At 40.7% G+C, this 26,526-nt stretch overlaps 3 protein-coding genes across 3 annotated transcripts in view; 1 reads left to right on the forward strand and 2 right to left on the reverse strand.

Annotated features, from left to right (window-relative positions):
* Positions 1 to 538: 538 nt before the first annotated feature.
* Positions 539 to 5,110, reverse strand: ucmaa (upper zone of growth plate and cartilage matrix associated a). Its single transcript, XM_026363656.1, has 5 exons — positions 5,001 to 5,110; positions 4,699 to 4,758; positions 4,509 to 4,604; positions 2,348 to 2,446; positions 539 to 928 (listed from the first exon to the last, which is right to left on the reverse strand). The coding sequence occupies exons 1-5, from the start codon at positions 5,059 to 5,061 to the stop codon at positions 840 to 842; spliced, it is 405 nt and encodes a 134-aa protein (XP_026219441.1). The 5' UTR covers positions 5,062 to 5,110; the 3' UTR covers positions 539 to 839.
* A 1,989-nt stretch (positions 5,111 to 7,099) lies between these two features.
* Positions 7,100 to 10,818, reverse strand: phyh (phytanoyl-CoA 2-hydroxylase). The gene is made up of 9 exons (XM_026364359.1): positions 10,598 to 10,818; positions 9,964 to 10,019; positions 9,354 to 9,464; positions 8,996 to 9,164; positions 8,636 to 8,717; positions 8,368 to 8,549; positions 8,135 to 8,284; positions 7,855 to 7,989; positions 7,100 to 7,624 (listed from the first exon to the last, which is right to left on the reverse strand). The coding sequence occupies exons 1-9, from the start codon at positions 10,661 to 10,663 to the stop codon at positions 7,571 to 7,573; spliced, it is 1,005 nt and encodes a 334-aa protein (XP_026220144.1). The 5' UTR covers positions 10,664 to 10,818; the 3' UTR covers positions 7,100 to 7,570.
* Positions 10,819 to 11,569: 751 nt separating this feature from the next.
* cdk17 (cyclin-dependent kinase 17) overlaps positions 11,570 to 26,526 on the forward strand; it is a 29,857-nt gene continuing 14,900 nt past the window's right edge. The window contains exon 1 of the mRNA XM_026364113.1: positions 11,570 to 11,898. The gene's annotated coding sequence lies outside the window, so the exon portion shown is untranslated. The remainder of the gene's footprint in view (positions 11,899 to 26,526) is intronic.

A 26,526-nucleotide genomic window follows, 5' to 3' on the forward strand; every position in this document is an offset into this window, starting at 1 on the left:
TTACATTTCTTTAACAGTGGGTTACTTGGCTCATATGGACTGAACCAGTCGACTGTATCAGGACGCAAACATCCACTAACACTCTCCATGTGTTGGTGCAATTACGGCTGAGGCCAGGTGGCACAAACTCAAGTCTCCAAGCCAGTCCACACATGGCCCGAAACAGGAAAGGTGGTCACAGAGATAAAATAGGGTTTCTGGATTTGACACTGTGATTAGTGAGTGCACAGTGCCATGCCACATAATTTTTCTGGGTTTCATTTGCGCTCATTATCTCTGTCCCCCCCCCCCCTTCTCCCTACCTCTTGTGTCTCCTCGTCACATAGTTTCTGTCTAATATTTCCACTCTGGAATGTGGAATTCATTTCAGTCTGATGACTTCTGCAGCTCACCTCAGCTTCTCCTCTATTCCACACCGCGCCTCCCTCGCTTTGAAATAGTCAAAATACCAGACTGTGCTAGTGCGAGTTAAACCCATTAGAGCTGTGGGATTCAGGAAATTCATCTTTATTTGTCATTTGGACTTAAAAACCCCCAATTCAGTTCCATATCAAAAATACAGTCCTCCTCTGGCAAAACAAGTCAGATGTAAGAGGAAGGAGTTGCTTCATCGTGTAATAATGAATATAGAACATTGTATACCTAGTATGTACACAGTATGCAGTAAAAACAAGCATGCAGAACACATTTAATGTGATAAAGTATAGCTTATAATAAAAAGAAAACTGCTCTTTGAGTACATGTTACAGTTTGACATGGAGACACGTATCCCAAACAGGGTAACGTTGATTGGTACTATTACAATATTACAGTTGGAGCCTCTGTGCAACAGAGCATGCTCAGTGGAACCAGTGGTAGCGAGGATAGAGCCCGTCGTAGTGATACTCGCGCACCTGCTCGCTGGTCTCCCTTGACCTCTCACTTTGCTCTGTTGATAGAAAACATTACATTAATGCAGCCACACTCGTTTTAAAAGAAGTCAGACACTAAACGTTTGCAACGTTACATTTTTATTCCATGTATATAAAAATAGCCACATATGAAACAATAACTGTCTCTCCACTCTTAATCGAGTCATTTTCACCCACACTTCCTGCAGTCGTGAGGTATTTGGAAGCTGGCTTGAACGCGGCATGTTTAAGATCTCCCCGCAGATTTTCAGTGATGTTCCGCCCAGGGGGGCGGCGAGAGCTGCTCCAAAAAGCCTCAGCCTTGTTTGTTTCTTAAAGTAGTTCATGGTCAACGTTGAGGTCTGCTTTGGATCGTCGCCCCTGTCTTTTCACTTTCATCCGCTCGACAGACTACGAATCATTTGCGTCCAGAATTTGCTGATATTTAGTGGCGTTGCCTCTCTTTGTGCTGTGGTTCCTGTGCCACTGCCTGCCACACTAGCCCAAAGGATAATGTTTACTCTGTTGACATTTTTCTTCACATACGTATTTGTTGAAAGCTGAGTTTTAATCTAACTGACTCTGTTGCTTTACATATTTCAGGCATTGACTTCTGTGATGGAGTCACTAGGAAAGTTTTTCAGTCTTCCACGTTGACCCTGTTCACCCTGCAAGCCAAAACATTTGCCTAAAACCATAAACCCACATAGAATTATCTCCTGCCTTTGTAGTTCCCCTCATTTGTATGGGCCATTTTAGCATCTTTTAGCACATTGTTTTGGTTTCCCAGCCCAAGATCTACTGTTTTGATTTACTTTCCTCACTTTCATCCAATTTTGTCCATTACAGGGAGTTTTGATGTTTGAGATTTTATGTAAAATGCTTCAATGACCCAGTTTTTATAGCAGTTTCTGTGTTCCGTGACCCGCTAGAGATCTTTTTGTTTTCCTGTAACAACTCATTCACCCAAACCACCCAAAACACTGTGTATCTGACATATAAAACCCCAGTCACATCTTTATGGTTAGCGATTCTTAGTTTAGAAACTGTCACTGCAGCTATATCACACTGAACAGACAGCCGCAGGGAAGATTGTCAGCTTGGGGTCAACCACAAATGGACACTTTGATTTGGTGTGGAGTCTCAGGCACTCTGCACCGGTCCACAGACTCGTGGGTGCAGAAAGGTTCATTCAAGATCCAAACTAAGACTCTGGCTTGCCTCAGTGTGTTTTTAGTGAGCCCTCTCGTGACAACTGACATTCAGGCTGATTTCAGTTTTCAACAGGGATGAGCTGAGGTTGAGCCTTTCTGTTCAAGTCATGAAGATGCACTCAGTGTCAAATGCTTAGATTTTCAGCCCACTATGGGGAGGGGGAAGTGAGATAATCCATCATTAATTCTTCACAGAATATATACTAAACACTTGTTGTTTTGGTCCTTTTTTGCAGGTCTTACCATCACGGAACTCCTCGACGTAGTTCTCATACTCATTCGTTTGCTCCTCATTGTACTCCCTTTGCCGCTCGCTTGCAGAAATCCTTATCCTCTGCTCGGCTGTGGACAAAGGAAGGGAAAGGAGAGCTGAGCAGTAAGACGAGCATTTGATCTCTATAAACCTTGACATAGAGATGAGTGATTTCTCACAAAATGTGCATCATCACTGTAATTGTTGTTAACGTTAATGTTAACATACTGATTTAAGCCTTTAGTTCAAGGCACTGCTGTAGAAAAAACACTAGGCAAAATTAAACATGTCATCATACTGTAAGTTGTTTAAATCACCTCATTAAATAACATGAGTACACTAACTGATTTAACAGTAATGGTGAGCATGGTAAGAATAATGTCATCAGCATCTTGTAGGGATTACATCAGAGCATTTTGGGAAAACACACCTACCTGTATTTATTCTGATATTCTTTCCCTACAAATAACCTAAATAATGTTTTTAGGTCCATCCACCATGTCACTAAATCTATGCTGCACTAACTTGTACTGCCTTTTGTAGGGAACTAAGTTGGCAACAGGTAAGCATCATGATGCTGGTCAGGAGCGAGACCACCATGCTTGTTATTCAACTTTTAACTTTTATAAATTACATTAGTGCACACGGCATGGGTAACTTGCACATCTGCGAAGGCGCCATTAATGCTTAACGATACACACAGGTTTGGAGCAACATATGCTGCCATGGAAATTACTTTTTACACAGACGTCTTATTTATTCCAGCAAGACCATGCCTAAACCATACTGTGCATGTATTACAACAGCACGGCTCAGTAGTGAGAGTCCGGGTTTTAACTGGATGCCTCAAATTGTTAAGCAGCTGCAAATCCGACATCAAGCTTAAATGGGAAAAAGCTGGCGGTTTCCACATATGCACTCCAGACTATCTGGAGGGGCAGACGTTGTCCTAGGGGGCTCACAAGATAAAGTTCTGGTAATCACCGAGCTGAATACCTCAGACGTTTATGTTCACATGCAGCTCACTGGGTAAAGTCTGGAGAAGTTTAGGGTGAATGAGTAAAATGTGTTGCTGACAACAAATTCAGATTGTTGTTTAAATCTGAATTTAATATCTTTTAAAAAGAAAAATTACAATAAATAAAAAAAAGAAATTTAATTAAGTCAATTTAATTTAGGTTTTATATAATTGCATTCTGTTTTTATTTGCATTTTACAAAGTGTTTTTAGAAACAACAACTCACTAGCACGCTATTTTCTGTACATTGACTCTAGTTGACTGTAAATTCCACAGCTAGTTTTGCAATGTCTAACAAATAAGATCCCTTCATCTTGCCCAACCACCCTTTATTTACCTTAAGAGTAAAAGATGATTAAAAGGAACGCTGTAAAACAACCGTACAAAGTTTGGGGAAAAATTGTCCATGTGTTTTGTCTTATAGATAAAGGTGATAAATAAATAAATGGTCCAGATTCCTGCGCAGCACTTTTCTGACAACACTGTGAGTTGTACTGATGCTGACGGTGGAAGAATGAGTTTACTGTACCGAGAAACTGAGAGAGGGAGTGCTCCGTACTGCCCCGTGACTCCTTCTGCAGCCTTCAGCTTGTATGTCTGTGTGTGTGTGTGTGTGTGTGTGTGTGTGTGTGTGTGTGTTTCTCTTTTCCACTTTAGACATTTAAGAGCTGCTACTGTATAGAACACCTGCTCGAGTTTCCACTACTCCCTCTCTCTCTCTCTCTCTGTTTCTCTCTTAGAGCCTTCACAGCTTGGAGCCAAAACCTCAAACCATCATCATCATCATTTTCAGAGCCAGTCTACAAATTCATAAACCAACACTCAGGTTCTCTATGGAGGGCCAGCCATGTCATATTTAATGCATGACCGCATGAACTGCTCAGGCAAACCGAGGCAAATTAACAAACAACACCAAATATGAAGAAATATTTTCAACTTCAAACCACAGGCCCAACACTTTATGCATGATCCTGCTGGTTTCCTGCAGACAGAAATGACAGGCAGCCCCTTTCCCTCCCTATGGATATGAGCCCAAGAAGAAATACAGCTTGAATTCATTCTTGGCTGTGCTGTGCTGGGCTCCCTTTCAAAATCCTTTCCACTATTTTAAGTCACAACACAGGAGAACTTACCTTGGAGCTCTGCGTAGTTTCGGGGAGAGCGACGACTGCGGCGTTTGAAGAAGCTCGATGCGTCTGACTCGGGCACGAACACTTGCCGTGCTGCACCTGTGGGTCAGAGGTCACAAGCTGAAGGTTAAACATGGAGCACAGGTGAAGCCGTGCTCGTGTGAAATGGTTAAAAGGTGTGAACTGAAATCACCTTTAGGATCAGCTGGTTTTGAGTCATCTCGTACTGCTGCGCTTTGCACCAAGCTGGAAACTAAAAGTAAAAAAAGCATTATTACATTATTACAGTATTATTGGATGTTGTCTTTTTTATCCCACTGATATAAGAATATTATGAAGCTGATTATTTTTTGTCTGTAAGAATCTGCAAAAAGTAACTAAAGCTAGAAAATAAATAAATTAGAGTAAAAGTAACAGAAAATAGAAATACTTCCTCATCATGCTGTCGTATGCAAAGAAAAAAAAAATCCCCCAGCAACCAGACAAGATACTCACAGGTGAGGATGAGGAGGAGGGTGGTGAGCAAGGAGAAGACAGAGACTTGAGTGCAGGACATCTCGAGAGAGAGAGAGGGAGAGAGAGAAAAACAAACACTTAACAGCACACCTAACAGACCTCAACTGAGAGAGGAGCGAAAGATGAGGGAAGGAATGGAGAAAGGTGGGAGGGTGGGGAAGGAGGGGGGGGGGGGGGGGTAGGGAGTAGGAGGAGAAAGAGAGGGACAGAAAAGCCCAAGGGAGGAGAAGAAGAAAAAAACAAGGCAGATGAGGAGGAGCGATGTCCTGAGGTGAATTAAAAGATGATGACAGCATGTGGATATGCATGAATGTTTTTTTTTAAATTATGCTTAAATCAAATCCTCTTCTGTTTCTAATACTGAGAGCAAAAAAAGAAAAGAAAAAAAGAGGGGGGGTGTCAGGATGGAATTTAACCTAAGGAGACGGAGGCTGCAGTGCTTTGGTGACTCCTGCAAGACATTAAGTAATCACCCCAAACCGCACAGAATTTTCCAGCCTATAAGCTGTTTTTTTAAAACGGAGAGGGACAGTATACTGTAGAGCCAGATTTAAACTAGAACTAGTCAAGTGATTTGATTTCGCTGTTAACTAGTTTGTTAACTAGTAGGAGGTGATGTAAGTAGAACCTGTTTAACCAATATGCAGTTAATGTGAGCCTCACTCCCCCTGTTCTGCTCTGTATAGAGGTGAGAATGTTAAAGGAATTACAAAATAATCTGTTATGCATTGATACCTGTCTACAGTATATGGATGATGTCCATTTGCATGCAGGCAGACTGTGCACAGGTGTGTGTGTGTGTGTGCACTGACATACTAACATGTCTGCACACACACCTTAATGCAAGCAACTCAGTGGAATGTATTCTAAGCTGGTTGCTGTAAAAGTCTCCCTCTAATGTGTGCGATGTGGTGAAGACGGAGCAGAGACAAATGGGCTCTTTGTTTAAAAAATGTGAATTTGGACCTGTGTGTGTGTGTGTGTGTGTCAAAGCCTGACATTTCTGTTCTTCTGCAAGTGAATTCTGACTTAAACTGAGCTGAGAAAGTCCCTCTGTGAGGACTTCTTTTGAACTAAGACATTTTAAAATACACCCACACACACACACACACTCACTGTCTGATTCGTGCAGGACGAGGTGTTTTTTTGTGGGGTTCCAGTAATGGGAAGCCAGGAAATAGCTGGCCCGTCATGCTGAGCCCTGTGAGACTAACAAGCAGCTGTTCCTGACACACTATCACTCGGTGTTGAGGAACAATTGCTTTATTTCAACCATCTGAAGACAAAATGCCCTAAAATGTCCTAATTCTTTGGTCTCGCAATCTTAACAAAGCAGACAACGTGTAAACATCTGTGTCAAATTAGAAAATTCAAATAATAAATCCTGCAGGTTTATCTTTAAACTGCCACATGTGGGAATAAATCCAACTGTTCAAAGTTTGATGTTGAAGTTTGGAATTTGATTTGTTTAGCTGCAGGTCTTCTCCAAGTAGGACAGAGATCTGCTCTTATCTGACTTTTTGTCCTCACCATGTCAACCATGCAAGTCCTTCTACCCACAATCTGCTTTTAAGGACTTTAACCTTTGGTTACATAATTTATCAGGTTGTTCTTTTAACCTTAATGAACATTGTGTGTAACCATTCACTTCACTGCTTATTCCATTATGTAGCAACGTTATTTCACATCCAACCTACTCTTACCCCTTCACTTTTTGCACATTTTATTGGTAGCAGGTCCATTGTACAGGTGTTTCTGAAGCTTTAGAGGGAATCGAAAAGTCTACTTATTAGAGCATTTGTCATTTTATTCATAATTTTATGAAAACATTACAAATGTCACAGTAAGATCACAAAAACAATCACTCATTTATAATCCTCAACCAAATTATAGCAACACAACAAATGCATAAGGCAGTAGAAGGTCAAGGCCTCTGTTAGTGTTAATTAACAATTATTGCAGGCAGCCATGTTTCTCGCCATGTCTTTTTTAACCATTCATTATTCCTCTCTCAATTTTCACACTCCCTCTCTCACGCATAATTATTCTTAATAAATGTGCAATCAATGCCCCTTTTCCCTTTCACTTACACGATAAAGCTTGACAGACACTTTTACATTCTTTTAAGTGCTATTTCAACTGCGTGTTGTGCTGTGAAACGCTCTAGAGCGAGGTTCAGAAAATGTCTGCTCCTGTGTAGAAATGAGGTAACTACTTTTGTCCATTTAATTAATTTCTGTCTTTATGTTTTCTGTTAAAACAACATGCATATGATACAGTAAATCCTCATATGATACACATGTCAGCAAGCTAAAGAAATTACATTTCTCAATTTCTAAAAGAAATTACATTTCTCAATTTCTAGATATCACAGATTGTACCATAAGAGAACATGTTCTCCTCCAGCATCGAACACGCTCTGATCAAGGCTCTGTGAATATGCCTTGTTGCCTTTTTATTGTGACTGCATCAAAAAGCTTTCATTTCAGCTCAGTGGTTGGTCACCCTGCAGTGAAGCAGCGTCCCTTTGAAGCACATCCGCGGTGTCCTCACATTGAAATCCTCTCTCCTTGCACTAGACGGCCTCGGATAGCCCAACTATCCTGTCGGGTGGGAAGGTGAAAAAAGACACAGATGACTAAGTGACAGCATCAGAGATAATATCTCATCCACCTGCTCTCTTACACCTGGCTTATTTTAAGTTACTGGAGGAAAATGTGTTATCATTGCTGCACTTTCAATAAGCTCTAACATACTGTACACTGATTTAGAAACTACAAGACAAACAGAAATATCAACAGTGGACACACTGATGTGAATGTAAATGTCTGACCTTGAGGGCGATTTTGCCGTCCACAGCGTACTTTTTAGCTGCGATCTCCATCACTTCTTTCTCAATATTCTCCTGCGTGGTTCCCGTCACGTTGATGTAACAACAATCACCGCTGGCGTAGTGGCAGGAGATGGCCTGAAAACACACACGCACACACAAAAGCATGCATATGTTTTAATCGTGTTTATTTGCACCACATGCACTGCATAAAAATCCTGCACTGTGATTATATAAGCTATGTAACACTTAAAAAGCAGATGCATTATGGGTAGTGTGGTACCTTGCGGAAACCCTGTGTCTGATTCATGCCAGAGCCATGGATGAGCACAGGGTGGAAGAACAAGGTGTCGCCCTTTTCCATCTCTACGTGCATTCGGGGGTGCTGCGGGTCGTAGCCACGGACCCCGTGGTACATCTTGTTTACACCACCCTGAGGACAAACACAGTGCTAAGTGTATGTACATGTGCCCCTCAGGACAGGTGTGATCATGTCTCTGACGGTGTTTTGTGTACCTCCCATTCAGGATAGTCGTGCTCCTGCAGCGTACCGGTGTGTGTTCCCGGCAGGACCACCAGACAGCCGTTCTGCCTGTTCACTTTCTCCATTGCCGTCCAAGCACAGACGATCCGGTCAGCTGGTCGGAATGGGAAGTAATGCAGATCCTGATGCATAGGGTGACGAGACGTCTTCTTACCTTCAACAGCAGAAAACATTTTCACCAATTTAACACATTCATTTAGGATGTTAATTACTAAATCAATTCAGCTCAAATAATATTACCAGCATCAGGAGGTTTGTTGATCAGCATGGTGTGCATGGCCATGATGTTTGGCCCAGTGAAACACTCCACATACTGCAGGACCTGAGACAGAAAGGCACAAGTTTTCTGTGACTGGTGTTTAAATTATTCTGAACTTGGCTGCTTTTCAAATCGATAAAAAAAAAAAAAAAAAAACATTAGCATATGTCACAAATCTGTGTGTCTCAAGTCAATTTGACAATAAATGTGTTTTAAAGTTGTAGTAAGGCAATGCATCTACTAGTAGTACTAACTGAATGAAGATTAAAAAAAGAAATGTTTGAGCAAATGGACTAATTCAACGGCCAGGTGTGATCCACTGTGTGTGTGTGTATTTGTACCTGTGGTAAGGTGCAGTACCGGAACAGCTCAGGAACTTCCTGGAAGTCCTGGATTTTGGAGATAGCTTTCTGATCCGGAACAAACTCTGACTTAGCAATAGCCACGTCCCTCATCACAATTAATCCAGGAATCTTCACTTCTTGACGACATATCTTTTCAAACTCCTGCCTAAAGTTACGGATTACATTTAGCACCTCAAAGTAGATCTGTACCTTTTGAAGGTTTAAACTGACTCTTTATGTGACACAAACTTACAATTATATTGTTATTAAGTTAATATAGTAGTTATCGTCACAACAAGTTCATATGCATGTAGAATATAGATTTATTTGCAATTGTCAGTAGTTGTAAATGTACCTGAACTTGTCAATGTCCTCTTCAGACACCAGATTCTTGATAAGGAGGAAGCCATTTTCCTCGTAGAAGAGCCGCTGCTCTGGGGTCAGCAGGCCGGTATCAAATGTGTATCTGTGAGAAATCAGTAAACATCATATGTTGGTTTATGTGGAAAAAAAAAAAGCTGCTGCTGACCCTTTGATTTAAGAGTAACAAACAGCGGTTGATGTCTCATTTAAAGCCATAATGAACTCACTGCAAGCAACTGACAATACAAAACAACCACAAAGCAGGACATAGGTGACTTATCAGGAACGCTGATCTCACATGGGTACTCTCCTCCTAACGAAATGCATGAAACAATTACAATCCACAGGAGCACATCTGATCTGCTTTGCATCTTGAATCAGACTTACAGGTGTGTAACACACACACACACACACACAAACACCTGCTGATACACATCTGAACCTGCACATTATGGGACACGATTGAAGGACAGTGCTGCAGAAACTGTGACCAGAGTGAGCGATAAACATGGACTATGGTTGTATAATTCTGTTTGCTCAGCCTTTAGCCTGAGGCTGCAGCTGCATGCTGTAAACGGGTGGAGCTGAAGGTGCAGCCTCACCTGAGTCTCTGCGGGGGACCGTGGGTGAAGGGCTGAGCAGATGTTGGCGCAGCAGTCTGCAGGAGCTCAGTCAAGGAAGAAACGAAGCCACACACATTGCATCAGAAATGTGAACAGCTGCATTAATACACCACAAAACCAAAAAAACACATTAAAAATATTTAATCACAATATAGCTACAGAGGAAAGCTAGCAAGCTAACAGTCATTCAACTGCAGGCCGACTTTAGCCTGTGCTGCTATTTTAAGCTAATGTTACTACTAACACAACGTAAATTATTATTGTAAATATAGACATTTTCTTAAAGTCTTAATATGTTTGGCTTTAAATTGTTAGCGTTAAGTTCCTAGCAGACAACATAAACAATTACAACAGCCTCACTTGTACGTGAACTCACTTAGCTACATAACGGTGTTAGCCGCTGTTACCGTGTAATAACTTAGCCAACTCATTAATAAAACATTAATACATAGTGTTTGCACGCCGTGACTTGTTCCTGTATTTCTGCCATCTTCCAGCAGGCCTCCTCTCCACAGCAGGACCCAGGCCTGTCCCTACCCTCCGTGTGCCGCTATCGGCTAGCTGTTAGCCCCTTTCAGCTCCGTGGAGCTCCCATTAAGCAATGAAAGGATACGATCGCGGAGGGTGACCGATCGAGGTGACCGATCAGCAGCTTCAGTCTTTCCGCAGCCCGAGACATCGTTCAGTCAGGTGCCAGTCCCGATATGATCCCGGTAAACAGGGGAAAGGGATAAAAACAGTGGATCTCACCGGGTCAAAGAGCAGCGTTATGATGACAACACCACTCGACACCCACTGTACTTTATGGCTGTAACATTATATAATCATATAGAAGTCCTATTTATAAGTAGTGTTGCCTCTGTCCTCTCCCCATTCCCTTCCCCATTGCGGGACGAATATTGGTTTATGTTATGTTGATTTATGAAGAACTAATAAACTTAACTAACTTACCAACTAACTCTTTAAAGTTGCGTCTTTTATCCAGCAGGTGGCGCCACTCGACCAGCATTAAAACCACCTATGTAGCTGATAATGAATCTCCGGGTTCAGGTGATGCTGATGCACGAATGATGGGATATTTATATTTATACATTTATATTTTCTAATATAAGTTAAACGAGCTGCAAACAAATCACCGAAAAAAGTGATCATTTGAAAATATTTGCTGACACCAAAATTGAGGAACCTTTAAAGCTGGAGCTCGCACTTGGGAAACTGATGCATGCTGCGGTGCCCGCTGGAAAACCACATTATTGTAGCTTGAAAATCGAATGAGTTACAAGAAACAGGAAAGGAAATTTATTCAAAATAGGGAGACCAAAGTTTCGTTTATCTGCATTTCCGACCCTGCTGCCAGCTTCAGAGAGTGACAACAAGTTCTATTAAATCATCTGCCAAACATGCAAATATGTATTTACGTATGTATGTATATATTTATGGGTATATGCATGTATCTAATATTAATTAAATATTTTAACGCTTTAAGGAAACCGTCACTGACGCCTTTATTTTGAAAGATGTGAAAGAAAAGAACATATGGTGAGTGAGCATTATTTTATTTTGAAATGTAACAGGAAGTGGACATGAACTAAACTAGCTTGAACACCCCTCCTGGCGGATCAGTCGACACCAGATCCTCCTGCAGCCTCTTTAAACTGCTTTCACCAACACACGGAACGACATTTTAGGATTCCCCCTGTACCTCTTGTGTGTTTCTGAGGATATTTATTTCTGTGTCGTAGCGGGTTTGAGTCGAAACCGAGCACACACACACACACACACACACACGCACACACACACACACACGGAGCTGTGTCTTCAGGCTACTTCAGTGGGCGGATAAAGCGGAGGAGGGCATCCGGGCCTGGCAGCTCCGGAGAGTCGGCTTGAAACGACGGGATTCATCATTTTCAGGTAAACGTGCTCAAATGTCACTTTAGGATAAGACACCGAGTGTCCGAGCTGTTAAATAACATGCCCGGAAGTCTAGGAGTGTGAACGGTGCGTGGTCTGTGGAGATGACAACACGGAGGAAACGGCGGCTGGAGAATAATTCAGTCACACTTCAGCTTTATTTCTTATTCCGGCTACTTTCCCGTCACATTTATCACTGTTATCTTGGCGCTTCCCACATGTTTTTCGACATAAAACGTCGTATTTCGGGCGAAAACGTCTCGGCTTGTTTACATAACGTGTGTATTGGCAGCCAGCTTAACCCCACCAGGAGACAGGAGCCACTACTGTAAATGTTAACGATGTTATATGATGGTCGCATACGAACAGTTTGCACTGGTAAAGCTAAAATATCACAATCCCTGTTTTAATTTAACGACAGAGAAGGAAGAACAATGCTGCTTTGTTGTTGTCAAAACTGGGCAGATCGTTGAGCCAAATAATGCAGGAGTGCCATTGACAAATCTGCAAAATATATCATAAATCTACTGTAAAACAAATAAGAAACGATTCAGACACATTACAAGGCATTTTAATATTGCATTTGATATATTAATATGTCATGTTTACATTCAACCACTCACTTATGGTGGCCACATCACACTGTACTTGCACACAGGTGCTTTATTCGTAACAGTGAGAATTTCCTTTTGCATTTAAAGAAGTAGAATTACATTTCTCATTGGAAACTATTCATTTTCTAAGAGCATCTGATTATAGACATACGTTTCAGTTTGACGTCACTTTAGTTACCAATACTGTTCCAAATGTTGGGCGGGCATTCCCATGGAAGCCCAGCATTCATATGAAATGTTATGATGTATTGCATGTATTTACAGTGACTAGGAGGCCATCATAAATGTCCAATACAGACAACGCCATTCTTTGGTACCTTTAAACTGATATAACACTTTAAAGAGAAGAGTACACACACTGCAATTTGACCCAGCTTCATATCTCCTCAGGCTATGCTGCCCTGTCCCAGTGGCTTTAATGGCAGTTTCCTCTTAATGTGGTTCACTCAGCGATCCAGCTGTTGTCTCAACTTGTCCAGCTGTACTATTCCTGTTAGCAGTGACCAGACAACTACCGCTCTCTGACCTATTGCACCTTTAAAGTGTGCTTTTATTTACAACCATAAAGATTTGATTTCAAATAGTGTCTTTAGCAGCTCTACTAGAAATGATTTAAGTTCATAAGTTTAAAGTTACCTGCAAAAAACAAGCGTGTCCTTTAGACAGACTCAAGTAGGTTTTTAGCAGCTACTCGTTGAAGTGTGGGAAAAATGTAGCACAACACAGATGCAGCATCCTGCTGTTACCTTGGAAACGGTGAGATATGAAGTGAAGTGTTGATAGCAACAAAAATTTGCTTAATATTTCATTTAATTAAATTAAAAGTGTGAGCAGCCCATTTGTCATCATAATACCATCAAAAGGTCACTCTAGTACCAAACAGAAGATGATCAGCAGCAGTATCGACCTCTTACCATCCAGATCTGTAGTGAAGTGTCTGGGATGTATTTAGGCTCTTTTGAACTTCCTGTTTGACCTGGATTTACTTCCACTGTCTTTCATCTGGACCAACTGGTTAGTCAATTATATGTGTGTGTGTGTGTGTGTGTGTGTGTGTGTGTGTATTGACCCACATTCAGATCTAGGCTGTTGACTGTGAGACGGATACCCCCCTAGAGGACAAAGTAATTACACCGACAGCCCCATCCCCATGTCAGTGCACCATACAGCAGTATGTGTATCGATCTGTCTCTGCATGATGTTGCATATAAAGTGTTTCCTGTAAGAAAAAAAAAATCTATCGGGCACGGTGGCAAGTGGATGGATACATTTTTGGTTCTTTTTTTCTCATGCAACACAAGGCATTTGATTGGTAATTGCCACAGAAAGGTTGAGTAAAAGAAGTGTAGTAGAGAATAATTAGGAGTATTAAAAGGATATAGTTATGGCACAACTAACTGCCATTTAGTTAACAATTAAACACATTAGAATAAAATAAAAAATATAAAGTCTACATAATAACCTAAACCAACTAAACTCTCAAGTTTCTGCTTAAGACTGACTGACTCTTACATGGAGAGAACTACTCAGACCGATGAATAATATCTTGTGTGGCTTTGGAGTAGCCTTCCCAAGCCACATAAAGCAACCTTGATTATGACATTAAGGGTTATCTCAACCTTGGCTTGCAGACTACAGATTTATAGCGGAAAATCTCTGTGCTGCTTTTCATTTTGATCATTATTTCACTTAAACTGACATGTAGTGAGGACTTTATGGACGTGCTGCACTGTCAGATCATGGGAGTGTCCCTTTAAATGTCCACAAACGGAACAGACAGAAACAGAAACCCCGGTGAGGTACGGTTGAGAACAGAACAGTGTTGTTGTTGTGGGGCAGAACACTTGATGTCAGTGAAAATGTTCTGTACACTACGGTAGCAGTTAAAAGCTGAGGTGCCAGTGAAAATCAAGTGGATATGTGGATGAACTAGAGCATGGTGCTTAAAGGGAAACTGTGTGAATATATGATCCTGCTTTGGGGAGTACATGTGTATCAGTGGTATTAAGCTTCCCTTTGCTGTAGTAAAATATCTCTCTACTGGAAGCTGGATGACATCATATGGAGGAGTTTTTTTTTTTTCAGTTCAGATGATGTTGTGTGGAGACGTTCTGGAGAAGCCGGTCAACCAGTTTATACTGTATAGCCTATGTAGGATGAGTGATGACATCTTCTGAAGGAATTTTTTATGAAGTTGCAGATGGATATTTTAATACATTGGAGGCAGCGGCAGCCTAAAAAGACTGAATTGTAATATAGTATTAAACTTTATTAAAATGTATGTGTACACAAAATGACAAGGTATCACTTGTCTGCGGGGAAAAGCATGGTGATATCCCACCATGCTTTGCAGCAAAGCTCACTGCACTTAGAGATGATCAGCCTCCAAAACACTGTTGCTAAGGACAACCAGACCAGCAGCTCGCAGTCTCTCTTCTTTCCTCGCTTTTATTTATATAACCCGAACTTCTGCAATGTTTTATTGATCACAGTATGTATACATATTTGTGTGTGTGTATTTATGTGTGTGCACACCTCATGGCATCTGTCAGTCTGCATCCTTTTCTATGTGTGTATGTGTGTGTGTTTATGTGTGTGTTGGTATAAATCTTTTTATGTGTGAGTTAACAGTATTTGCTCTCTCTCTCTCTCTCTCTCTCGCTCTGTGTGTGTGTGTTGTTGCTGAGAAATGTCTCACATGTGTTACCTTACCCGCGGAAGCGCAGCAGATGTAAAAAGCAGTACAATTTAACTGAATCTGAGAACAGCACTTGCTAACAGCCTCTAGGGCTGATAGAAAATATCTTGCTGGTACTGCACTGGGTGGGCATCATGTAGGTGAAGTAGTAATTATTGGGTTTTTTTGGGGGTCTGGATAATTGTAGGGTTTTATAATGAATACAATTAGTCTGTGCTGGATACAGCATGAGCACAGAATTGCGCACATTGCGATACAGACGCGCACACACACAGAGTTATGTTAGCCATGCAAAGAATGTGAAGTGGTGTGAGTTCATTGTGCGTGTGTGTGTGTGTGTGTGTGTGTGTGTGGGTGGGTGTAGGTTTGTGTCGCTCACTCTCTCACTCTCTCTCTCTGTCAAACACACAACGCAGACCTGCATCAAACACCTTCGTCAGGCTAATGTGTCATTTATACGTTAAAAAATACAATTTTATGAAGTCTGTGTGTTATGTCACCTTGTAGGAGTTTCGTAGGAGGGCTGTGTGTGTGTGTTGGAGAATGCAAGTGTGTCAGGCTTTATATGTTTTTTTACTCATGCAGACAAACAAACACACTTTGCTTTACATGCTTTTGTCCCTGTACATTGTCTCTATACAGACACACACACTCTCATCATCATTAATCCTGAATGCTTTGGCATCACATTCTGTCCAGTTACTCCCAGGCTGAACTGTCCCATCATGCTTTGTAAGGTGTGTGTGTGTGTGTGTGTGTGTGTGTGTGTGTGTGTGTGTGTGTGTGTGTGTGTGTGTGTGTGTGTGTGTGTGTGTGTGTGTGAAGGGTTGTGTTGGGTCAGATTGGCTCATAATCTGGAGATTAACCAGTGACATTGTTAGAGCAGCAACAAAGAAGGATTATACACTTACCCACATGTTGAGGTCACATATTAAATCGTTCATTTATGAAGTCACCTTCTCTCATGTGGCCAACTCTCAATATAAGCTCAAGTGCTGAAACATTTATAATGCACAAACACTAGTGAAGGCAGTGAGCAACTCGGGTGATGTTTCACTCAGTTTGTTCTTTATTGTCCCTGAACAGGATGAGTGAAAAGTTTGCATCCTGTTTTCTTCCATTCTCATAATGGACAAAATACACTGCCCAGTCCAAAAAAAAAGTCACACACTCTAATATTTCTTTGGGCTGCCTTTAGCATCGATTACGGCATGCAGCTGCAGTGGCATCGTTTCAATAAGCTTCTGCACAAAGTCTTCTCCAGCACATCCCTGATTGTCAGTGGGGTTATAGTCTTTGTTTAACAAATGAGAAGCTACTCACTGCATCAGTTAGGGTCCATCCATGCAGTACATTAAATATGATACATTAAAATGAACTGGCTGCTTAAAGAAATGCAGCATTGAAGATAAATAATTTCTTGTAATAAATACATTTGTTTGAGCAAGATATCTAATTCTAATTGATCTAAACACAGTTGCAATTTTAAATTGCACTTATTTACCATAAATATATTAAAGACGAATTCTAAAAATGTAGGATGAATGACAGTCATGTGTTGTGATGTGTTTTTCAGGCTACCCAGTCAGCTGGAAAAAAAGTAAATGTGCAAGTTATAATTAAGACAATTCTGGTAATTAAGGCCTCATGTCACATTAACTGCAGTGGCAATACTCCAATTAAAAATACACTTTGCTTTTAAAAAATAGCATTATATTCATTCATAATGGGTAAAATTGTTCAGTAATACCAGAAGTGCATAAGATATCAAATTCAAACAAGTTTTCAAAATTAAAGATTGTAGCAATAGATGTTCTGCGCACACAAACACGGACACACAAATAACTGGTTCAGTGTTGGTGCCAAGTACAGTCAGCTGTAGCTGACGTTCTGCTGTTCAGTACATCCCATCCTACACAACTCTCACCATCTGCCTGCTCCTCCTAAAACATTTTTTGCAATCAGTATGACATAATCATTAGAATTAGATTATTCTACCTGCACGATTCACAGTGAAATTGTTCAAGAGATTGCTCTTTATGATGTTGCCTCTTATTGAGATTGAACCTCTAAGCACCTTGGTTTCAAGACACACTGCGCAACCTCGCTCCCATTTCCCTGTGTGACATTGCTGTCTCTTCTAACTTTAAATTCCGGCCTCTTTAAAAGGCAAGTTTCCTTTTTAATCTCAAGTAGGAATCTCTAATTATCCCTTTTCTTCCCTATGGGTTAATCATTGCCTCCCAGACAGGCGTTATCTGCAATCAGTGCCAACAAAGTGCACTGAAAGTTCACAGGAAACAGTGAAGCAAATTGGATCATAGACAAGCGTGAAGCACAGAGAGAAAATAGTCAGGCCTTGTCGCTTTTTAATTCAGCTGTTTCTAATGATCTCAGTCAGAAATGTTACTTTAGTGTTGGTTTCATAACAGTCCTCTTGGGTTTCTACTTTATTTCCCAAGCTCTTGACTGTATTGGCATTAGTAAGTGCCTCATTCATCATTTTCCGAAAGGTTAGTATTTCCAGGAATGGCTGCACACGCTCTCATAATCTAGTCTAATCTGATTAAACCGACAGTCTTGCACGTGTGGTGATCAGTGCCATGGGTAGAGTAATTTACAGTCAGGCGATCAACTGAAACCAAAAGAAGAAGTTAGACTGTTGTAGACCCTGAAATATGCCACAACTATGAACTCATGGCACCAAGGATAGAAATAACGGCAGAAGTCAGATAGTTGTCCCTCATTTAGAGTGGCTTTAAGGCAAGAGAAGATGGAACAAGATAGTGAGCAGTGTAGTCATCATGTGGTTTTTCAAAATAGGAAAAGCAACATGACATCTATCTTGTCACGAGATCATGATAAGTCTAAATCTGATCCTTACAGTCAAATACAGAACAGTGACTTCAAGGCTCTATAGGAATTCAAATTCACGATTTGATGGATTTCAACACGTTAGAAATACACATACAGTATTTACGTGTATCTGTCTGCCCTGTGAGACAGCCTAGCTCAACTAAAGACTGGAAATGAAGAGAAACCACTACAGGATATTATGTACCAGCCAGTTTCCTGGCTAGGCACAATAACTTCCTGGTGACTTGTTGTCGCCAGGCAAGCTCATGGCAGTGCCTCCGTAAAAGCACAAATAGTCCAGGATATAACGCCTTTAAAACTAAATGTATAATTTTACCTTTTGTGATTCAAACCAGTGAGACATAATGTTTTAGTTAATGAGGTTTAGAGATGTGGGTAGACAGCTGTTTACTGATGTTTTTAGTCTTTATGTTAAATTAAGTTAACTGGTTGCTAGCTATAGTTGTATCAATTAGAGCCAGCCAATAAATCAACAAATGACTCATTGCAAATGGATGAGCATCAGTGTCAGCCAATAAATGACAAAAAAAAGACTTTATTGATCCCCATGGGGAGATTTGGGTTCACACACCAATGACTGTGGCATGCGTCCCATTAAAATTATTCCAGTAAAACTCCAGTTCCTCAGCAAGCTTTGATCATCACAGCACCTTGAGCTTTCTTTAGCCAATGTGCTGAATTTATGGGAAATGCTACATCTTTGTCTCAGGCTGGGATGTCCCAACAGGCTTGGCATACGAATAGGCCACTTTGTTGGATGGTGTGAGCGTTGCACACACACACACACACACACACACACACACACACACAGAGCACCTTAGGGAGTAAGCAGCTATTCCATAAGGCCTCAGGGTGAATAGAAATGGATTTGGAAGCTGTGTTCAGGGGCGTGGTGGGGCGTGAGAAAGAGGATGCACCATGGAAGCCATAAAACAGACAGAAGAGGGGAAGCGATAATAGTGGGAGGGAGGTTGAAGTCCTGTTGTTCAGTTCTGTAAGACAACCTGTCATTCTGGGAAACCCTCTGTGATGTTGCTTTTGTGTTTGTTTTCGTTGGGTGTGTGTGGCTGTGGATGTTGGGTAAAAAGAAATACAACTGCGTTTTGTTGTTTCTGTCCAGCTTTTCAAATTAAAAGCATGGAAAGAAAATAAGAGCATGTCCGAAAAAAAAGTCACCACCTGGATATATCGAATAGGTAGGAGCCTCCCATGGGATAATTACTGCATGGATGGTTTTGTTTCAGCTGGCAATAAGTTATTTAAAACCTAATTGATGCAGTGAGAAGCTTCTAATTTCCTAAACAACCATGTCTGAAAACACATCCTGTGGTCGTGGAAAAGATGTTAATCTGTTGCAGAAGGGTCAAATTATTGGCATGAATCAAGCAAAGAAAACATCTAAGGAGATTGATGAAACTACTAAAACTGGGTTAAGAACTGTCCAAAGCATTATTAAAAACTGTAAGGATAGTGGAAAACCATTATAGAAATGTGGTCGGAAAATATTAAATGATCGTGATCGAGGAGTAAAATCAAATTGTAGAAAAACAATAGTGGCCATGGCCATGTTTAATAGTGAAAATAAGAGGTCAGCAACGTTATGTGCCCAAAGAATTTGTTCAACTGACTAACTGAATATACTAAAACCAGGTTATTCCATCAATTATTTTTTTCTTCCCCTTAAGGCACAGGCATATTCCAACATGACAATGCCAGGATCCATCAGGCTCAAGTTGCGAACGAGTGGTTCAGGGAGCATGACCCAACATTTTCACACATGGATTGGCCACCACAGAGTCCCGACCTTAACCCCATTGAGAATTTTGGGGATGTGATGTAGAAGACTTTGTGTAGCGGTCCGACTCTCCTATCATCAATACAAGATCTTGGCAAAAAAATCTATGCAACTCTGGACAAGAATAAGTGTTGTGACACTGCAGAAGCTTATCAAAATGATGCCACAGTGACTGTGTGCCATAATCAAAGCTTAAGGCGGTCCAACAAAATATTAGAGTGTGTGACTTTTTTTTGGACGAGCAGTGTATTTAACTGAATGTGCTGCATTCATAGTTTCAGAAACTGATTGATGTGTCAGGCAAAAATGTATTTTACGTCAAAACATCACAAAACCAACAAAGTTCTTCTTTGTATAAATTTAGAACTCAAGACACTAATTTGGGACTCTGTGTGTGTGTGTGTGTATAAACTTTTACAGTTTCTCATCTTTCTTCTCTGGAATGTGTTTGGATTCATCAACCATACATGCAGACAGGAAACGTACATACTTTTGTGTGTGTGTGTGTGTGTGTGTGTGTGTGTGTGTGTGTGTGTGTGTGTGTGTGCGCGCGCGAGCGTGCGTGCGTGTGTGTGTGTGTGTGCGCGCGCTGGATGTGCCAGAATATTTTTGTTAACCCTTGTTTGTCTTGTGTGGGTGTAATGACACAGATACGCATTATGTAACTCCTGAATGCTGGTGTTGATTTCACAAATACAAAGCATTGGATCATTGTGGCCGAAGAAGCAAAGAGAGGGGGGTAATAGCAGGTGTTTTGTTTCTCACCAAAATATACACGAATAACACTTGCAGAGACATTCCAACAAATTAGTTAGACACACCACAGGTGAATCTTAAATTGCTACTAAACAGAACTGACAATTCTCAAATGGTGGCTCACTTGATCTTTCAACACAGTCAGCAGCTTTGCACACAGTTGTTGACTCTTGTTTATACAGCAAGAAGCCACAGTGAGTTAAATGGGACACATGAACATCATTCATGTGTAATAAAGCCACCTGTCATATATATAGTACACAGAACTAGATAACAACCACTTCAGCAACACAAACAACACAGTATCTGTATATAGATGGAAGAAGGAACAGTAGCACTGACAGAAAGCAGCAGCACTGACTTGGCTTATTATTACAGCTGATCAATGTAACCTGGGAAACAGATCACCAAATACACATAAATAATCTCACATCCAAAACAGTTCAAGACAAATGACTTCTTCTTTGACTTCACATGATGTGCATCAAGTGACTGGATTACAAGTACGCAAACAAACCAGTTTGGTTGGGGATTAGACACAAAGTCATCTGGGTTGGGTTTAGGCATTATGTAAACTCACCCTGATGAACTTTGAGGGTCTAAACACAAGTTGGATGTGTAACATTTACCACAGCCTCTACCGGCAAACAGCAATACGTATGTCGTGGTTGTTTTTCACTGATGTTACAAACCACCTATAAAGTCATATTTCACAGGAGGACAGTCACTATGATGAACTCCTTTACAATAAACATAGTAATTTAATTATTTAACTCAAAATATTGGTTAGTCCAGCTTTAAATGTAAATAAAATTTCATAGCACCTTCTAGACTGCTTCTCTGCATCCAACCTTGCATCCACATATATGTATTTGTTTGCTCCCTCGCAGCATTCACACACACAAACAACTACTGTTAGCCTAGATTGTACTAGGACAGTTCACCTGCTGCTGAGAGCTCCACCTCCTACCATGTGTGTGCGGATTGATTACAATTCTGCCGTGAACAACTGATAATAGGGTCATCTATCCCGCACACGATCTCTGTTTTGTAATTGGAAGATTGGTGAAGTGTATTGCATTTAGTCTGACCTTAAACTAACCTCCTCATAAAAAGGACACACTCACACACACTGTATATACCCCAGTGTGTTTGTTTTCTTTGGAACCTCACCCTCCTCTTGCTGCAAACAGATGACACTGGAGTGTCTGGGCGTGCATTCAAACCTCGGTGTACGTGTGTGTCAGCTGAGTTCCCTGTATGTTTTGTGGCCTGTGGGCTTTGTGTTTGTCATGGGGTAGGAGAGCGATGGAGTAGTGGTGCACCACATGCTGTGTTTACATTTGTTTGTGTTTGTGTCTCTCCAGTGGGGAGACACTGCAGCCTTCGTGCCTAAATATAACGTCTTCCCTCCAGCTCGCCCTTCCTTTCCTCCCATCTTTATCTTCATTCTTTCTATCTCCTCCAATAAACCCACAGATCCGTGCGCACCTTCACCCTCTCCACGTTGTTATATTCGCTGTACTGCATCATGTTCTTGTCTGTCTGTAGTCAGAGCGACCAGTGTAAGCAAACTGACATCATATTTTTCAGAGTTATGATTATTATCATATAATTAAAATAGCCAGATTAAACAATTTTATGTCATAATTGCTCAATGTTCCGTGAATGTAATCTTCCCCTCAGGGATCAATAAAGTCTTATCTTGTGAAAGCAGGAAATAGTTTATTACTTAGAATTTACTGATTTTACTTCTGTAACATCACATTTTTAATATTTATTGGGTTGACATACTCAGACTTACTCAGGCTCTTCCAGAGGGGATAACAATGTGTTACTAAGCCAGATGGGGACATATAGTGCAGGACATTTTGTTTCTTCAGTGAAATCATTGTATAGTAATCAGTGAAAACCCTTCATGGTACCTACAAGATGAAGCCTAATTGTATGTTCATGTCGCATCATTTCAGTTGAATTGTAATGGGTAGTATTTGGAATTTCTGACATTTTAGTGAAATGAACTACAGAAGTGTCAACAAACTGTTTGCATGTCTGCAAATACATTACTAGCACTAACACTATAAAATGAAAACTCCAAAAAATGGAATAGCAGCATAACAACCTCTTCTCTATCTGGTGAGTTATTTCTGCTCACTCTACTAGGCCACTCATGCTGAAGCTCCCTTCAGTTTTCTCTAAAATAAAACAAAGGGTCTTTCAGTGGAAAGCTCCCATTTCGCCGGGCAGCAGCACTGAAGCTCTATTTGTGTGTTCTCATAGCCTCACAAACACATGCTTGTGACTGCACTCAGTAGGGTTCTGCTAAAATGGGTGTTCGCTGGCTGATGACGGTGCTAATAAGTTTGCAGAGAAGTTCAAGATATTCTTTTGTTTGGAACTTCTGGCATGTGCTAAAAATTATCTCAAATATTAAACTATGGGATGTTCACAGTAAAAACATTGAAAAAATCTTCTTTTGCATTGTAACTAAAAAGAATATTACACTAATACAGGGAGTTGACATAAACTCAATTACCTGTGAATTTGTTCAGAAATTGTTTATTTAAGCAAGTTTCCCACTTGTGGTAGTTAGAAATGTCAGATGCAGAGATTCATGCACCCTTTAGGCTTTAGAGGAGTGACACCACTTGGTGTTCCTGGCCTTTAAAGTCTTTGTAGTAGTGAACATCATGTAGGACAGACAACGGTGCTTTGATTGTAATGTATACCGGCAGTGTGAGGGGAAACTCCCTGGTGTCTGTGTGTGCCCTTCTGTGATCTCTATATCGGAGGAGTGATGGAAGTGGGCCTGAGGCAGGGCAAACGTTATACTTGCCTCTTCTTCTAAAAGCGCCCATTTGTATTTGTGGAAAAATCTAAAGTGCGCACCTGTTTGAGCTCAGATTTTGCCTTCTAGCTTTTCTAGAAGTCTGAGCTGTAGTTTTTCATCCAAACTGCTTTTATTAATAGGTTTGTCGCAGTTTTATACAAAACTGTGGTTTTCCACTCCAATTTTGACACTGGAAGAATTAAATTAATAGTTGGAAGGAAAAAAAAGATGAAAACCAGTTATTGGTTTATAATGTAGATGTTTTTTGTGTGTGCTGAAGTCAGATTTAGGTGTTAGAAACTAGAAACCAGGCCAGAAAACATCTTCCTGCAGCAGTATTCAGACACACCTCCTTCAGTTTAAATTATTATTAATTTATTAATGATCACTTTTATCCATTTTAAAACAGCAACATAATTAAGCTAACATTAGTTTTTGTCAAAGATTAGATAATGAATCTAGACATTTCTGTTGTAGTTGTTACCATCATGATGATTTAATGGGTAGAGCAGAAGTTGAGAAGTTCTGTTTTTTTTTTAAGTTGTCAACAAACCAATCAGAACGACCAAAAGAGGTGGTATCACGTACCGTATCACTCAAAATAGCAATAGTATGCCTGACTAAGCAATCCAACACTTAGTCAGGCATACTGTTCGTAAAAACAGCTGAACAAGTATCAGTTTTAATAACTAATAGTCGTTCATGTTCACACTTGTTTACATTATGTATTTAGTTCATATTGTATAAAGCGGAAGCAGAAGCACCAGGACTCCCCAGAGTAACATGATTCAGTAGATGTTAAGAAATCAACCACATATAAGGCCTAAGCACTGATGAATAGATCTTTTTAATATGTGAAGTCATTTTCCCATTAGGCTCTGTCCTGTCTCAGCTCCTGCAGGCCGGCTCTACAAAAGGAAAGCGATGATGCTATCTGTTTCCAAGTGGTGGTGATTCTCATATGAGAGGGTCTATTTTGAGAAACGGATTTAACGACATTAACTGTTGTTTTCCTTTTGAGAAGACTGCACTGTTCAAGCTTACCTCCAGCTATCCCTGTTTTGATGGCTGCACTTATTTTTGCTCTGATTCTGTCAGTGGAGCAAACTTTAATAGAACTAACAAAACCATTCAAGACATAGAGAAGTGCCTTGACAGGAGGCGGTGTGCGTTACTTATTAATAAACATGAGCTCGGGATCTTGATCCTGAGGTTAGAGATAGCAATTTAATTTCAACGCTGACTGAAACCAAACAGAAGAACTGAAAGTTTCCCCTTTTGTTTTTATAAACAGTATGAGTTTAGGGAACAAACGCTGTTTCGATTTGGGTGGCATGGTCAGTGGATCAGGAAACAAACAGCTGATGGGGGATTACATTTCAGAAACACTTGATGCTTGGTCACCAGCAACGTTGATGCTTTACATTCCCAAGGCTGTCATAAACACATACTGTAGCTGCTGAATCCAGACTTCATGTAGATCTGGACCACCACATTCAATGAGCCCCTCTCTCTCTTTTTCTCTTTCTGCAGTACTGTACATGCCAACAGTTGATTTCATGGCTTTTAACCAAACACAAAGAGTCCATTATGGCTCTGTTCACTGAAATAAACTCTCTTTCTGTCTGCTGTTCCTTCTTTCGCTCCTCGTCTTCTTCTCTCTCCTTCCACCCCCACCCCTTCCTCCTCTTTATATTCACACTTTCACCCACATCTCGGAGATCGAATCTAAAGCCACATTTTCCATCTCATTACCGCTTTCTGACAATGGAATTGGGAAAGAAAGGAGAATAAAAGTAGAAGCGGATAGAATGAGAAAGGGAGTTAGAGAAGAGATGGAGGTGGGAAGGTGACTGTATATATATGTATATATGTGTATGTGTGTGTGTGTCTGTGATCATTAGCCTGGTAATTAGGCCTCATTGCCTTGTGTCTCTCCCTCCTTGCCTGCCTTTTCTACCACATTGCACTTGGGAGGCATCCAGGAGGGTGCTGAGGAGTGATGGAGTGAGGGCTGTTGGAAATGTGGGTCAAAATATGTGTGTCTAAGAGAATTTCTGGAGATGTTGATGTTAACGATGCGAGAGAGAGGAAAAGGGGGGAGAAAGAGAATCTCTTTATTGCTGTCAGTTTGCTTGTGCTGCTTTTCATGTTGAATCCCCCCCCAACACACACACACATCATTCATGTGCCAGATGCCGTCTTCTCTAAGTACACACAATTTCATACACACACACACACACACGCGTGGGTCACATGAGCATCTTTGTTTTGGTTTGCTGCAGAGATAAAACCCAGCTCTGTTACACTCCTCTGTAAAGGGAGACAAAGAGAGCTTATCTCACATACAGTGAGTGTGTGTGTATGGGGGGGAGAGAATGTCTGTATGCGTTTATGTGAGGGTGTTTTCCAGTGTAGTCATTTTTTATTTGTGTCGAATTGCAAGCTGGCTTTTTCAACCCGGTTAGATTAAAATTTTATGCCTTGTTTCCCATTAATGGACTGCTCAGTGTGTGTGTGTGTCGTCATCAGATCTGCATGCTGATACAGCCACAAGAGCCAGCATGACACACTTCCCCTCCAAAAGTGGGCTAATCACACACAGGATACGGGACGACACAGCACACACACTTTTCACAATGGGAGAATGAAACATGCTAAACTTTAAAAAAATATATTAAAATTAAGAAATGGCGTACAGTCAGCATAACTTTAGTCATAAATGTAGTTTCTGTTTAGATCAGTTGTCATAGTTTGTAGTGTTATAAAGGAAATAACGCTTTTTGGTGAGTGTTACTGCCTCTGCAGTATTTTCTGTTTGTCTTTATTTTCTGTAGCTTTAAAAACAATGGAAAGAGCATTAAAGTCCACTCAAATAGAGACACTCGCACTCTATTCACTATTACTAATAATCAATAACATCTCATTTTACTGCATGAAGCTCAGTTCAGACTAAATTAGTTGCTGAGCATCTGCTCCATACACATGGGGACAATAATATCCACACAGTTAATATTTAGTAAATTAAATCTTCAGTTTAATTTGACTGACTGCTGTA

The sequence above is a fragment of the Anabas testudineus genome, chromosome 23, assembly GCF_900324465.2.
Source record: "Anabas testudineus chromosome 23, fAnaTes1.2, whole genome shotgun sequence".
NCBI lineage: Eukaryota > Metazoa > Chordata > Actinopteri > Anabantiformes > Anabantidae > Anabas > Anabas testudineus.

Bases quoted from the DNA above. Each gene is read 5' to 3' on its own strand.
- ucmaa (XM_026363656.1), bottom strand. From the start codon at position 5,061: ATGTCCTGCACTCAAGTCTCTGTCTTCTCCTTGCTCACCACCCTCCTC. The intron at 4,759-5,000 runs GTGAGTATCTTG...TTTTACTTTTAG, and splicing joins CCTCCTCCTCATCCTCACCT to TTTCCAGCTTGGTGCAAAGC. The intron at 2,447-4,508 runs GTAAGTTCTCCT...CTTTGTCCACAG, and splicing joins AAACTACGCAGAGCTCCAAG to CCGAGCAGAGGATAAGGATT.
- phyh (XM_026364359.1), bottom strand. From the start codon at position 10,663: ATGTCTCGGGCTGCGGAAAGACTGAAGCTGCTGATCGGTCACCTCGAT. The intron at 10,020-10,597 runs GTATCCTTTCAT...GAGCTCCTGCAG, and splicing joins ATCGGTCACCCTCCGCGATC to ACTGCTGCGCCAACATCTGC. The intron at 7,990-8,134 runs GTACCACACTAC...GTGTGTTTTCAG, and splicing joins AGACACAGGGTTTCCGCAAG to GCCATCTCCTGCCACTACGC.